The 13,111-nt window shown below is 34.9% G+C and overlaps 5 protein-coding genes across 7 annotated transcripts in view; 3 read left to right on the forward strand and 2 right to left on the reverse strand.

Annotated features, from left to right (window-relative positions):
- The window catches only part of LOC124184988 (fasciculation and elongation protein zeta-2-like), a 296,636-nt gene that overhangs the window by 272,768 nt on the left and 10,757 nt on the right, over positions 1 to 13,111 (forward strand). The gene's annotated exons all lie outside the window — the stretch shown is intronic.
- Positions 54 to 2,430, reverse strand: LOC124184931 (tRNA modification GTPase GTPBP3, mitochondrial). 2 transcript variants are annotated; one of them, XM_046575159.1, is made up of 4 exons: positions 2,251 to 2,430; positions 1,474 to 1,647; positions 422 to 1,391; positions 54 to 314 (listed from the first exon to the last, which is right to left on the reverse strand). In XM_046575159.1, the coding sequence occupies exons 2-4, from the start codon at positions 1,577 to 1,579 to the stop codon at positions 74 to 76; spliced, it is 1,317 nt and encodes a 438-aa protein (XP_046431115.1). In that variant the 5' UTR covers positions 1,580 to 1,647; positions 2,251 to 2,430; the 3' UTR covers positions 54 to 73. The 2 variants fall into 2 exon arrangements, with proteins under 2 accessions (XP_046431115.1, XP_046431113.1); XM_046575157.1 differs by lacking the exon at positions 2,251 to 2,430 and adding an exon at positions 1,942 to 2,073.
- Positions 2,004 to 5,853, forward strand: LOC124184925 (histone H4 transcription factor). The gene is made up of 6 exons (XM_046575144.1): positions 2,004 to 2,139; positions 2,492 to 3,106; positions 3,945 to 4,281; positions 4,423 to 4,738; positions 4,905 to 5,202; positions 5,323 to 5,853. The coding sequence occupies exons 2-6, from the start codon at positions 2,621 to 2,623 to the stop codon at positions 5,542 to 5,544; spliced, it is 1,659 nt and encodes a 552-aa protein (XP_046431100.1). The 5' UTR covers positions 2,004 to 2,139; positions 2,492 to 2,620; the 3' UTR covers positions 5,545 to 5,853.
- LOC124184923 (vacuolar protein sorting-associated protein 45) lies at positions 6,916 to 11,480 on the forward strand. Its single transcript, XM_046575141.1, has 8 exons — positions 6,916 to 7,098; positions 7,274 to 7,472; positions 7,638 to 7,787; positions 7,940 to 8,319; positions 8,402 to 8,674; positions 8,818 to 8,982; positions 9,048 to 9,277; positions 9,437 to 11,480. Exons 1-8 carry the CDS (start codon positions 7,006 to 7,008, stop codon positions 9,633 to 9,635), a joined length of 1,689 nt encoding a protein of 562 aa, XP_046431097.1. The 5' UTR covers positions 6,916 to 7,005; the 3' UTR covers positions 9,636 to 11,480.
- Positions 9,796 to 12,912, reverse strand: LOC124184949 (metaxin-1). Of its 2 annotated transcripts, none has more exons than XM_046575216.1 (5): positions 12,537 to 12,912; positions 11,834 to 12,084; positions 11,492 to 11,657; positions 11,030 to 11,416; positions 9,796 to 10,200 (listed from the first exon to the last, which is right to left on the reverse strand). In XM_046575216.1, exons 1-5 carry the CDS (start codon positions 12,615 to 12,617, stop codon positions 10,126 to 10,128), a joined length of 960 nt encoding a protein of 319 aa, XP_046431172.1. In that variant the 5' UTR covers positions 12,618 to 12,912; the 3' UTR covers positions 9,796 to 10,125. The 2 variants fall into 2 exon arrangements, with proteins under 2 accessions (XP_046431172.1, XP_046431173.1); XM_046575217.1 differs by lacking the exon at positions 12,537 to 12,912 and adding an exon at positions 12,320 to 12,516.

The following is a 13,111-nucleotide window of genomic DNA, read 5'->3' on the forward strand; positions in this document are numbered from 1 at the left end:
GCGGTAAATTGGATTTGAATACACGAATGGTTACAAAATGTACACTATTAAGATAATCTAGAATGTGGTATATTTATTTGCCAATACAAAAATCTTTGAATATTACATCGAGAATTTGTTCTACGCTAACGTATCCCGTAATCAAACCGAGTTCTCGCATAGCGTTTCGTATTTCTTGTGCAGCTAAAACGATGTCCCTTTCCTCACTCTTTATAAGGTCGAAGTAATTATCTATATGTTCAGAACAATTTGTCAAATGTATTCTGTGCCTAGTTTGACTCACAGTAGGGTTTTCACGACACGGATTACCACATCTGCAAAATGAAAAGTTTAACTATCATACAGTACATGAGAAAAAGATGAATGATCGGTTTCAATACAGAGTATCAAATAAATGATTATTTAGCCGGTCAATACTCACAAATTTTTTAAATGTATGGCAACACGTTTCGAGAATTTTTGGAGGCCCACTTCTCTGGCACAGGAAATAAATATTGTCCTGTCATCTTTTAACAGCGAATCTCTTTCTTGGGGCTCCAACAAGTCTATTTTATTCATTACTACTATACAGTGATCCATCACCTTTCCATTATTCAGTAACAAATCATTTAACCCTAGTCGTTCGACGTAGTCAATGATAAATTCGTCGTACTTCTTCTTACTTCTTAGATACGAAACTGAATTAGCCAATAGAATTACAAAATCAGCCCCCTTAGTATAATTCTTTGCTCTATGTATACCCTCTATCTCAACAATGTCTGTCGTTTCTTTTCTTAGACCGGCAGTATCAGCTAAAATCACAGGATAATCGAATATATTTAAATTTAATTCAACAATGTCCCTTGTTGTTCCAGGAATAGGCGTAACTATTGCAGCTTCTCGTTGAACAAGATAATTCAGTAAACTACTTTTCCCAACATTTGGTTCCCCAAGAATTACAGTTCGCACACCTTCACGTAATATCTCTCCTTTTCTACCATCTGAAAGGTGACGTTTTATTTCCTGATTTAGAACTTTTAATACATTATTGCATTTGTCCATAACGTCAGCTTCTATGTTGTCATCTTCGCTAAAATCAATGTAAGCCTCAACATGTGCAATAGATTGTAAAAGTGTTTTCCTCCACTTATTGTACAATTTGCTCAAACTTCCATCAACTTGTAGATATGCTTGTTTTCTCTGCAGTTCTGTCTCTGCATGGATCAGATCAGCCAACCCTTCAATTTCAGTCAGGTCCAACTTGTTGTTATAGAATGCTCGCCTTGTAAATTCACCTGGTAAAGCATGGGCAAATTTCAATTTTGAAAGAGCAGCTGATACAGCTGCAATTACAGCAGAGCCGCCGTGTATCTGGAATTCTACACTGTCCTCTCCAGTGAAAGAATTAGGTCCTATAAAGTTAATGTTTTATCAAATTCAATTCTATTGCGTGTGATAATTATTTCACAAAAACTATCTATAATAAGTAGCTACCTGGAAACCAAAGACATAAACCCTTGTCTATAACTTCCCTTGTATCTGGGTCGCAGATATTTCGAAGAAAAGCTTTTCTGGGTTCAAGTTTCGTTATGTTTGTCATTTGCTTCAAGGCATCAATTGCCTGACTTCCTGATATCCTTATTACAGCAACACCGCATTTCCCGTGCCCTTAAATAATAACTATTTTTTTATTTTTATTTTACTTTAAATAAAATATTCGAAATTACTAAGCACTGCGTATTTTCCTGCTTTATGGAATAACCAGAGGGCAACTTAAAATCAAGTTAAACCTTTAATGAATGACTTTAAAATTCAAGTTAGTGTTCTGTATTCGTTAAGCTACGCAAATTTATTTCGGAACTTGCATATTTCGTAATTTTCAATAAACAGTTTTAGAAATACTAGATTTTCATGAATTGTACTTCGTTTTGGGTGAATTAAATATGTAGATCAATTGTTAACCAGAAGAGAGCGCAAAAATTGTTGAATTTCCATTCCACCGTCTGTTGAAGAAAAATACTCCGGCAGTCTCTGGCGAAATCATGAAGCGTGGAGTTAGGCATCGCGCGAGCATCTTTATGAATGGATATTTACAGTATTCTGATGCTCTAAGGATTTTTATACGTTGATTGCGATGTGACCAGATTTGAAAAGTACTTCGTGAGTATCGTTAATAATGGTAAACTGTAAATAGAACGATTAAATCCAACAAATATGGGACGATCTTACACTGCTAAAAACTGTCATGGTGGAGGACATGCATACACCTACCCACAAAGCTTACGTCTAGTTGTGTGACCAACAACGCGTATTATTTATATTTTTAATATTTTCAATTGTTTCACAATAGCGAACAAATATCGAACTTGATTGTAGGATTTCTTCGATATTTCTTACTGGGCGATTCTTAATGTCCTTGGACTCTCGGTACTTCTATTTTCGGTTCTACTTGTGTTTCATTGGTTAGCAAATAATTACATGCTGAACTAATCGACAATAATTTTTGTTACAGGACCAAAATTGGCGGTAAAATCAAATATATCGCGGTTTGATCATTGAATTTATCACTCGTTAAATATTTGCTGTCACGCCCTCTAGTCTTTATATATGATTATTCATATATCTTAATAAATTTTATGCAATGACTATGAGCGAAAAAGAGTTGGTGTCAAGTAAAGAATTGCAAAACAGATGCCATGGCTGGGTGGAATCTCAGCAAGAGCTTTTATACTCCGAGGATAATGTCTTGAAAAGAAAATTAGACACCGAACCAGAAGAGTTCTTTGATACTGACTCGGAATTTGACTCAGTTTCTGAATGCGGAACTAAAAGACGCAGGGTGTTGAAACAAGTGAAAGATGAGGTTTTGAATTTGCTGTGCGAATGGAAGGATTGTTTGTTTGACACCAATTCTCTTGATATTTTTGTCAAACACGTTTCCAACCACATTCCGCAGCTCAAGATCGTTACTACAGAAGAAGGTCGGGAAGTTTATGCGTGTCTGTGGAATGGCTGTTCCTTCGAATCTGATATTTCTGACGATATAGCCAAACACGTTAATTATCACTCCTATCATACAAAGTTGAAATGTATTGGATCTAACATCAGAGGAAGAGTTAAATTGCCTGTGAATATAATTTTATTATTTTGCTTGTCTTAAAATAATTTTGATCATGCTACACTTGTTTAGTTGTAAAGTTCCCAACTAAACTGTAATTAACTATTCAAGCAACTTGCAAAATTGACAATATCATTTGCAGCATTATCTAAGAACTTAATCTGTACGTTTTCTACTTTGATTGTAAAAATATAAGTAATAGAGTTAGCGTTCATGAAAACCAGTTGTTTCATTGGTGAGAAATGGTTCATGGCAGTCAATTTTACAAATTGCAGTAACTGTTCTTGTTTACATAGTGAAGTGAGAAAGCATAGATCATGACGAATTTTATTCAAATACATAATAGTATTTTAGGTGGCATGTCCGTAAAGTAGGTGGTTACCGGGCAAAAATACTCAATTCATTATTCGAGTGAAAAACACTTTATGGTCACGCTCCATACAATATTTTTCCAGAAAAGCATGAAAAGTTACTTTGACACCAGTTGAGATCCATATTTCAGACAGAGCAACAGACTCAGAATTGCCTGTTATAGAAGAAAAGTCTGTTATATGGCAGTTCAACATATGCACTTTGAACTACCCATCAAAACTGCAGTATAAAGTCTTCATACTATAGTTCTGAGGTTGGTGGTATAAAGTACCACTCGCCGAATGTTATACAGGCATCAAAAAGTGACTTTTTCATGCCTGTGTCAGAAAAATACATGTGCTTACATACATAAATCATTCAAAAGAATTCGTTTAGTAATATTTTGTGAAATGAGTTTACTTAAATGCGCTTTAAATTGCGTTTGAAATTAATACATTCACATTTCATATAAAACCATTTGAAATTATTTTTTTAGAAATGTTACCAAGACCAGGGTTTGAAAAATGTGATTGACCAGCCATTGCCTCAGATCTGCAGTTGGGAAGAATGCCTAAAATCTTTCAATAACTACCAGGCCTACTTGTGGCATGTTGTTACACACATTGAAACTAATCCACGTGGAAATAAGGTAGAGGGAGGAGTAAATTGTCTATGGACAGGTTGTAATGGTAACTACAAAAGTTTGTACAAGCTTCGAGAGCACGTCAGATGTCACACAAAGGAGAAGATGGTTGCTTGCCCAGATTGCGGTGCTACATTTGCTTCCAATACCAAATTTCATGATCACTGCAAACGCCAGATTCCTTTGGATCGTAAGTAATGATAACACCAATGTATGGGGAAATTTTTGCCAATATTTACAATCCTATCAAATCCGACTGTGTGATTTATTTATTTGAAACCCGTTATCAGTACTTCAAAATTTTTATTATTATATTTGTATTCTGCTGCAGTGCAAGGCTTTCAATGTTCACACTGCAACAAGTATTACCCAACAGAAAGTATACTGAGAAATCACATGCATTTCCATGTATTTCATTATAAATGCACTATGTGCGATATGAGTTGCGAGTCACCGGCAAGTTTGGCAAAACACATAAGATATCGCCATATATCCAGCAGACCATTCAAATGTCAGTTGTGCACACATGCAGCTAAATCTGAGCAAGACTTGGATTCACACATGGCAGTTCATACAAGAGGACCGAATTTCATCTGTACTGTAGATGGTTGTTCCTATGGGTGCAAAAACTCATACATGATGGACAGGTATTCTTGTGCTTGGACTGTTATTTTAAAATTAGAAAGAAAGCGAAGTTCATTAACAATGCCTGAAATAATGTACACTTTAATTAATTGCCCATGATACTTTCATTTCCTTCTGTACATTTAAAAGTTGGTTTGTTCATTTGAGATTTTGTTTTTGTCTCACTAGACATATGGAACGTGTGCATTCAAAATTCCTCAGATTTTATTGTTGCCACGAATGTCCAGTAAAATACCGTAAGAGCTATCGTCTTACCAAGCATTTGATTGAAACTCATCACTTGCAATGGCCAAACGGGCACAAACGGTTTCGTTATAAGAAAGATGAGGATGGCTGCTATCGACTGCAAGTTGTGCGTTACGAAACCTTGGATGAGGATACTGTCAAAGTGACAGGAGAGTCCGCACCAAAGGAAAAGAATTACTTATTGGAGCTATCGGCTGGTTCTTCTGTACCAAAGTTGAAGGTATATATTTTCAATCATTCATGGTATTACTTCTATCTTTCGATATGTGAGTTGTAAATCTATCAATGTTTTTAATAAATTTATATCCATTTTACTGAGAAATTGTATCCGATTTTATAGATAACAGAAGAGGTGGAGAAAAGTCTCAATTCTGATTACCTCAAAATGTCCAAACATGAAGCTGCTAACGAGACTGGCAAATCGATGCCTATTGTTTCAAATATTTTGATATGGATTGACGAAGTTGATGAAGATGGGAATATTATCGAAAGTAGAGTTGTCGAAACTCAGGAGACCAATGAGCTACCTCCATCTGCAGAACCGCCAATAATAATAAAGTAGAGATCACCTCTTCGTTTTACATGTAGATACATACCTATGTTGTCAAAGCAATAAAATACTTTACTAAATTTTGTATTAAGTTACAATAATGAATCTTCAGAATTCTAAAAGCAACAATCAAAACAATTTTTTCCCATCAATATTTGTGACGTTTGTTTTGAGACATGCCGTGTCTTAATTTACCCAAGGCACTTAAACCTGAGTACTCAGTGGGTCAGTGGGCTTACTTCCATGATTGTGACAAAACACTGTTTCGTCGTGAGTATGCAAGTATGTAAGTGTAAGTGGTTCAGGTGAATTAAGACACGGCAATATACTTGTAAAAATTCATAAATGCTGAGAGAGATAAGGGAAGCGGTTCTTGCTCGATAAGCAAAAGGCTAACTCAATTGTTTAACCAGGTAAACGAGATACTTACTAATGTAATTTTTATCTAGAGATAAATGAATAATTGTAAAATCCTATTCCTGGATTCAAATTAATGTAGTGTGGGGTGAAATGTGACGAATAAGCCTATTTTATTTATCTGCAACCATAAAAATACTATTAAATCAAACGAATATGCTATATGAATATCACTGTCAGTTTTTCAAAGTCTAGAATCACAAGAGTCAAATCGTTTAGAAATAAGTCCTAACTAAGTACGAATGCGGTATTGATTTCGCCTGATATCGCTAAGCTGCTTTTTTTAGCTTCAAATTCTGATTGCGACACTTTAGCGATTTGAAACACTCTGGAATCGAAAGCCCGATAAAATACATTGGATCTACTAGACAACCTCATTTTTTACATCGTCAGTCAACGTTACAAGTTTTTCTATTCCAAAAAAAAAATTGCTAGCAAAATTAATTCACTTCAATTTTTTCTTACGCGTCAAATTTCATGATTTGATACATTTTTTGCCGTGTTGTCGGAGCCCCCTTAAGTAAGTGTAACCAGACAATAACCACCCACAGATTTATTATTGTGCATCCTTTGCATGATTGATTCAATGTGATTACCGTTTTCTCTTTATCAAGAAAGCGTATCAATGGAATTTTATTTAATCTTTGGTCTTTCGATTCATCATACATTTCATTTTCACTAATATATTGTCGCTATAGTCACATACATTCATCATACAATTATTTTATTTTGTCAAATATTAATGTATTCATGTAATCTTCAGCAGCAGCTTTGATTTTCCATGTCTATGGATTTTCCGCATGCAAACGTCAAACTTTCGTGAATACTGTCTGCTAGATCGCCGACATTATTGTTTACCTCATCCTCACCGACGCATGAGGTACCTGGCGGATTTCCGTCGTACTAAGGCATAATAATCACAGAGCTCAACACAGGGAGCAGGGCAGTTGGACGCCGGACTACCTCTTATTCGTACCAAGTGATTGTGTGTCACGAAGTCGTGGATTATGTGCACCTTAACCTTAATGTAGAATAATTGATAAAAATCCATCGAAAATGAACGTGTTTTCGGCTTTAAAGCTTTACATCACCAAAATGACCGAAGAAAGCGGTCCTGGTATGAAAGTGCTCCTAATGGATAAGCAAACGGTAGTTAATTTTCGATCTCCAGATTAGGTTAGGTCTGGCTGTCAAAGTAGTACGTCGGTTCTTCTGTTGCGGCAACAATTAAATGTTGTTCCGCCTAAACAGGAGTGAACGTTGAAATCGTACTTTGATCGTAAAGATCAGACACATGTAATTTTTTTACTTTCTTCATTTTCAGACAAGCATTGTTAGTAATGTTTACAGCAAGTCGGAAATTTTGCAAAAAGAAGTTTACTTATTTGAACGCATAGACAGTGGAGCGCAGCCTGAGGGTCTTCGTCACTTGAAATGCATCGTATTCTTGAGGCCAACTGCAGAGAATATCTCCCTACTCTGTAGAGAGCTGAGGTGCCCAAAATATGGGGTTTATTACATATGTGAGTATTCTCTTTACTGTACGTTAAATTGAATCATGAAATTACAAACGACACTGTTCTTTTTATAATTCATACTTTGTTTCATTAAATTATCATCGATTACTTGTTATGAAGTTCATAAAGACACTTGAACACATGGTATCTTTCATAAGGTCATTAATTAAGATTTCAGTAACATAATTGCAAAGGCTGACATAAAAACATTGGCCGAAAGTGATGAACAAGAAGTAGTGAGAGAAGTTCACGAATTCTATGCCGATTACCTGGCATTGAATCCCCATCTATTCTCCCTTGGAATAAATGTTTGCGTACAAGGTATACAATGTCACAATTATTTCTTTTGTGTGATTATGATTTGGTATGTTGAAATAGTATGTGAGTGGAGAGTGCTAATTTCTAACAATAATATCACAAAATACGGTTTTCAAACATTTTCTTACTACTATAATGCAGTATTATTTTTACAGATCTAAGGTGGATACCAACACATTTGCAGCGTACAGCGCAAGGAATAATTTCAATTCTACTATCTCTCAGAAAATGCCCGTTCATTAGATACCAGGGTGGTTCCGATATGTCTAAAATACTTGCTGAAAAAATCAGGGAAACATTCAGCAAGGAATCAAACCTATTTGACTTTAGACAAGAACTTAATCCCCTGTTACTAATTGTCGATAGGCGTGATGACCCTGTTACGCCATTACTTAATCAATGGACATACCAGGCCATGGTTCATGAACTTTTGACCATTAATAATAACAGAGTAGACTTATCTCATGTTAATGGAATTTCGAAGGAACTGGCAGAGGTTGTTCTCAGTGCGGAACATGATGAATTTTATGCCCAAGTATGTAAATACATTCCTTCATTTTAAAGAAAGTTGCTTTATAGTGAAAGTATTTCATCACCCTGATATTCTTTTAATCCAGAACTTGTACTTAAACTTTGGTGAAATTGGACAAATGATAAAAACACTAATGGATGATTTTCAAAAAAAATCAAAGAAGAACCAAAAGTTGGAAAGTATAGCTGATATTAAAAATTTTGTGGAAATGTATCCGCAATTCAAAAAGATATCGGGTACAGTGTCAAAGCATGTTACTGTTGTTGGTGAACTTTCATCTCTTGTTGGAAAGCATAATCTACTCGAAGTGTCTGAATTGGAACAGGAACTCAGCTGTCAGAGCGAACACTCTACACAGGTATATGTTATGATAAACTAATTGTAAATTTATTCAAATATTTTTGAACCAGCTGCGAGTGTCTGCTTCAGTTATGTTTTCAAAGAATGAAGGATACTGCTGTACACTGTACTTGATTCCACGGTATGTACATCATTTTTCAGCTACAGAAAATCAAGAAACTGATCAATGATTCTAGAGTGCGAGACGTCGATGCTACACGTTTAGTTATGTTGTATGCACTTCATTATGAGAAGCATAGTAACAATGACATCACTGGGTTGTTAGACATGTTGAAGAAAAAAGGTGTTCCAGCAACATACACAAAGGTTTGTATAGTAACTGGCTCGTGATGTGAAAAGAAAATTTAATTATTTGACTTTTGTTCTTTTAGCTTGTCTACAGTATATTAGAGTACAGCGGAGTTCATGCTAGGCAAAGTAATCTGTTTAATCATGAAGGGGTTTCTAAAATAACGAAGAAGTTATTTATGGGTCTGAGTGGCGTAGATAACATATATACGCAACATAAACCATTGCTAGTCGAAACATTGGATGATCTGTTGAAAGGAAGGTTGAGCACTCAAACTTTCCCCTATTTAGGAAATATGGTCATGTCAAAAAGGTATTTAGAACGAATATTATTGGAATACTTCTTTGATTACGGCAAACCGTAGTAATGGTATGTTCATTATAATATTCCAAAGCAATATGAATAATTCCCATATAATGTAGGTACTACACGAATCAGTACTCATGTATTTGATTTCATCTAAATTTTCAGACCTCAAGAAATTATTGTTTTCATAGTGGGCGGTGCGACTTATGAAGAAAGTCTCGCTGTGAATAATTTGAATAAACAAAATCCAGGAACAAAAATAATTTTAGGTGGTACGACAATTCACAATTTCCAAACGTTCACAGAGGAAATTCAAAGCGCTACTAATAGTATAACAAGAAGATATCGAAGTAGGAATAACTAACTAATAAAGCTTCAACAATACTGTAACTAAATATTTATTTACATTACTTTTCACTGCTGTTACACTTATGTTGCATAAAACGTGTCTCAAGCTTCAAGTATACAATAGTTAACACTGGATAATGTCTGTATCTGTTCCGAATTTGCATTAGTCAGTGATATGTAAGCCATTCTTTTTTATTTTCTTTCATAATCATTGGTCCGTTTATAATACGTTGCACCGTGATAGTAACTGTTTTTTTTATGAAAATTTATCTGAGTAACTTCACCGTATAACTGCAAATATTGATTATAAGTCTAAACTAAATCACTCGAATAATCTCAGTTGAAAGAAACAGCTAGTGATTTAAAAAGTTGTGATTTACAGTATTGAACGACTACGTACTAGTTTGCGGGTAAACATTATTCCAAAATAAAGGCCATTTATTAACATCTTACAATTTTTATTGTTTTCACTTCTGGAGATTAAAATTCAATTTGATATCGAAATACTACTCATCTCTAGTGTGATCTTCAAGCATGTAGTCCGGTGGCCCTTCCAACATCCGGTCATCATTTCTTGTTACCTTCAACAGATACATAATGTTTTTCGCAAGTGATTATTTCGCATAATATTGGAGTAAGTGTGGTGTTAATTTGAAAAGACTTGTATGAAAATGTTCAGTTCGTTAATAGGGCATGTCTAAATTACATACCAAAACACCAGGTTTCTTTGTTTGATACGAATCTGTCAAGTGACCATAACATTTTCATATTTGGATGAGAATTTTTCGTTGTACCTACCGAACTCACCCATAATTTCATTCTATTCGGAATCTGTAAGGGACCTCCGGGGTTTTAACATTATGACACTGATTATGAATTGACCTATATCAATTTAGATCTATGCTCACAAATCCTTTTTTCGAGCCCTACTGATCCTTAACGATTTGTTGTTCCAGAAATTCTGTTGTGATGTGTGGGAGATAATTTTGATACGGAATCAGTCAATAGCTTTTACAATTTTGTAACATACTTAAACACAGATTAGATCATCCTTTTCAGACACATCCATGCAATTAGCTAAGATGAACAATTCTTGTTGTAAGTTTTTAATTGGAATTCACACAAGTTATAATGATGAAATTAGAATTGGTTAACTATGTGAGATAAAGGATTTGTGACAATGTTAAAAAAACCATTATCTTAGCAATTATGAACTGAAGATCAGTGAGATCGAGATCTCATAGTATTAAGAATGGGTGTAACAGACTAGTCTAAAGCCTCATTTAATAATATCATTCACGTAATTTTGTGTTTGTATAAATCTTGGACTAGTATCTATTGATAATTTATGTGTATATCTTGGAGCTGTATTTAAGAGTGCTTTAATGCAACTTATCCTTACTTACATACCTCAACAATGCCGGTGGATAAAGCATAACCGACCATGGCTACAGTAGCAAAAACGCCAGCAAGGAATTGGTTTCTCTTCTTGTGGGGAAATTCGTTCTCTGAATCTCTTCGCATTTTTCTAACACTTTCTTCAGCTTTTTTCCTCTCATATTCTTGACATATGTCCGGAAAGTATTTCTGAGATATACGAGTTACAAACTTGACTAAATTTGTGCAGGCTTTGAGGTGATTTTGCAATGCAGGGTTTGGCAGTGGAGCTTTTAACAAAGGTGCAAGATATGAATAGATTATTGCATCCAGAGACGTAGGGTGAGGGCCAAAGAAATACTCTCTTTCTCCCAGCCGAGTCGATAACAGTGTCAAGCACTTCTGTGCTTCAGAATACACCTGCAATTTTAGTTGATAATTACTGAAGATGTGCAAATAAATAAATACTAGCATTTGTAAAATATTTCTATTTACCGCATTTTCTATGGCACTGATTTCGCCTTCAGTTGGGTACAGCGATTCCATCATGTTCCTAGCTTGTCTTTCAAATTTACCAGGGTAAAAGAAATTCAAAGGAAAAGGTAGTGCTTTGGCGTACCATGGCTGTATGAATTCATTGTAATTCTTTACATCAACCCACCTGTAACATTTGAAACCTAAAATTAAAGTTTAGGGCATTGATAATCATATGCATGCAAGCGTGTTTCTGAAGCCTATGAATTAACATTTCCCACTTACTCATTCAGATCTACGAGATGATTTGACATGATTGTTATTTGCACAGTTAGTAGGTAATGATTATTATTTTATACTAACCAAACATATTGCAGTGCCGGGTAAATTTTCTCCTTAAGCATAGTATCATATGCGACGACCTCAGCGCATTGTTTAGGAGTAAGACTAAAATCAGCTGTGTAATTCTTTTTTCGAAAAAATGCAGTTATATCTTTCACTGAGTCTAAAGTCTCGCTACCACATCGGAGAACAGGTAGCGCACCGTTTGGTGTCCGAAATGGATTATTAGTAGGATTTATCTTGAGCGGTACTCCACTAAATTTGGCATAGACCTACAAAATAATTATTGGACATGTGAGGAAAAAATACCTGTGAGAATTTTGACGTAAAGTTTCAATACAAAGATGATTATCAATCTTCTTAAGTCTTTGAAGAAAAAAAAAAGTTTGCCTGAGAACCAGTTAATTGCACAAGTATATAACCAGTAAGAGGAATAAAAATTTCTATCAATAGATGACAATACAAGGTACAAAGTGGAAACATCTAGATCAAGTTGAATTTAAACACCTGAAGTTCTCGCTGTTGTGAAAACATTGATGGTAGGGTACGATATTTTAACTGTGTATAAGATATTCTGGTTGATTATTCAGCAGGTCAATTTGAAGATGGGATTAATAATCAAATCTTGAAAACTGCGATGTGATAAGAAACTTTTCTGTTAAAATAATGATGCGGAATAATGCAAGTTTGATGATCATAACCTTACTAAGATTGAAGAACATACCAAAATATTTAAGCACTTAAGATCGACAGAAGGAAGGCCCCAATCCCCTTTCCAGACGTCTAGTTGAAACGACTCATTCATTTCGAATTTCGAAAAATCACAAAAAAATTGACAATTAAATAAATATATTACCAGTGCGTGATAAATGTTTTCCAATCGCACGTGATCGTCCTATGTAAACATGACAAGCGCCAACAACGACGAACAGTGAAAAAAAAGAAATTTTACAATTTTTTCGCGATTGACTGTTCGAAATTCCAACCTGGTAGGTAAACTAGTTGATAATATAATGTTAATTTGGTTCATGTTCAGATACGCCTGCACATCAGGAAATCAGGAAACTGAAGCTAGTCTCGCGCAGAGTATATGTATACCGCATTGTAATCATATTTGTATGGTATACTAAAAGCTGAAACGGAACTATGAAATTTATTTAATCCACAATTACAATCTGCAAATCAAGTACACAGGTCTTTCTTGTGTAGCTTTCTTGAAACACTTGCTTTCCTATGGAACTTTAATATGAGAATTTTTTTTTAGTCATTTGCTGCTGAGTGAATAATAATATATCGTTT

Source organism: Neodiprion fabricii, chromosome 6, assembly GCF_021155785.1.
Source record: "Neodiprion fabricii isolate iyNeoFabr1 chromosome 6, iyNeoFabr1.1, whole genome shotgun sequence".
NCBI classification, from domain to species: Eukaryota; Metazoa; Arthropoda; class Insecta; order Hymenoptera; family Diprionidae; genus Neodiprion; species Neodiprion fabricii.

Coding starts and splice junctions, on each gene's coding strand:
- LOC124184931 (XM_046575157.1), bottom strand. CDS start 2,053: ATGCTCGCGCGATGCCTAACTCCACGCTTCATGATTTCGCCAGAGACT. Junction 1,648..1,941: donor AATTTTTGCGCTCTCTTCTG/GTTAACAATTGA, acceptor TTATTATTTAAG/GGCACGGGAAATGCGGTGTT. Junction 1,392..1,473: donor TTTATGTCTTTGGTTTCCAG/GTAGCTACTTAT, acceptor TTAACTTTATAG/GACCTAATTCTTTCACTGGA.
- LOC124184925 (XM_046575144.1), top strand. CDS start 2,621: ATGACTATGAGCGAAAAAGAGTTGGTGTCAAGTAAAGAATTGCAAAAC. Junction 3,107..3,944: donor GAGGAAGAGTTAAATTGCCT/GTGAATATAATT, acceptor TTATTTTTTTAG/AAATGTTACCAAGACCAGGG. Junction 4,739..4,904: donor AACTCATACATGATGGACAG/GTATTCTTGTGC, acceptor TTGTCTCACTAG/ACATATGGAACGTGTGCATT.
- LOC124184923 (XM_046575141.1), top strand. CDS start 7,006: ATGAACGTGTTTTCGGCTTTAAAGCTTTACATCACCAAAATGACCGAA. Junction 8,320..8,401: donor ATGATGAATTTTATGCCCAA/GTATGTAAATAC, acceptor CTTTTAATCCAG/AACTTGTACTTAAACTTTGG. Junction 8,983..9,047: donor TTCCAGCAACATACACAAAG/GTTTGTATAGTA, acceptor TTGTTCTTTTAG/CTTGTCTACAGTATATTAGA.
- LOC124184949 (XM_046575216.1), bottom strand. CDS start 12,617: ATGAATGAGTCGTTTCAACTAGACGTCTGGAAAGGGGATTGGGGCCTT. Junction 12,085..12,536: donor TTAAGTGCTTAAATATTTTG/GTATGTTCTTCA, acceptor ATTATTTTGTAG/GTCTATGCCAAATTTAGTGG. Junction 10,201..11,029: donor TATCCACCGGCATTGTTGAG/GTATGTAAGTAA, acceptor TATCTGTTGAAG/GTAACAAGAAATGATGACCG.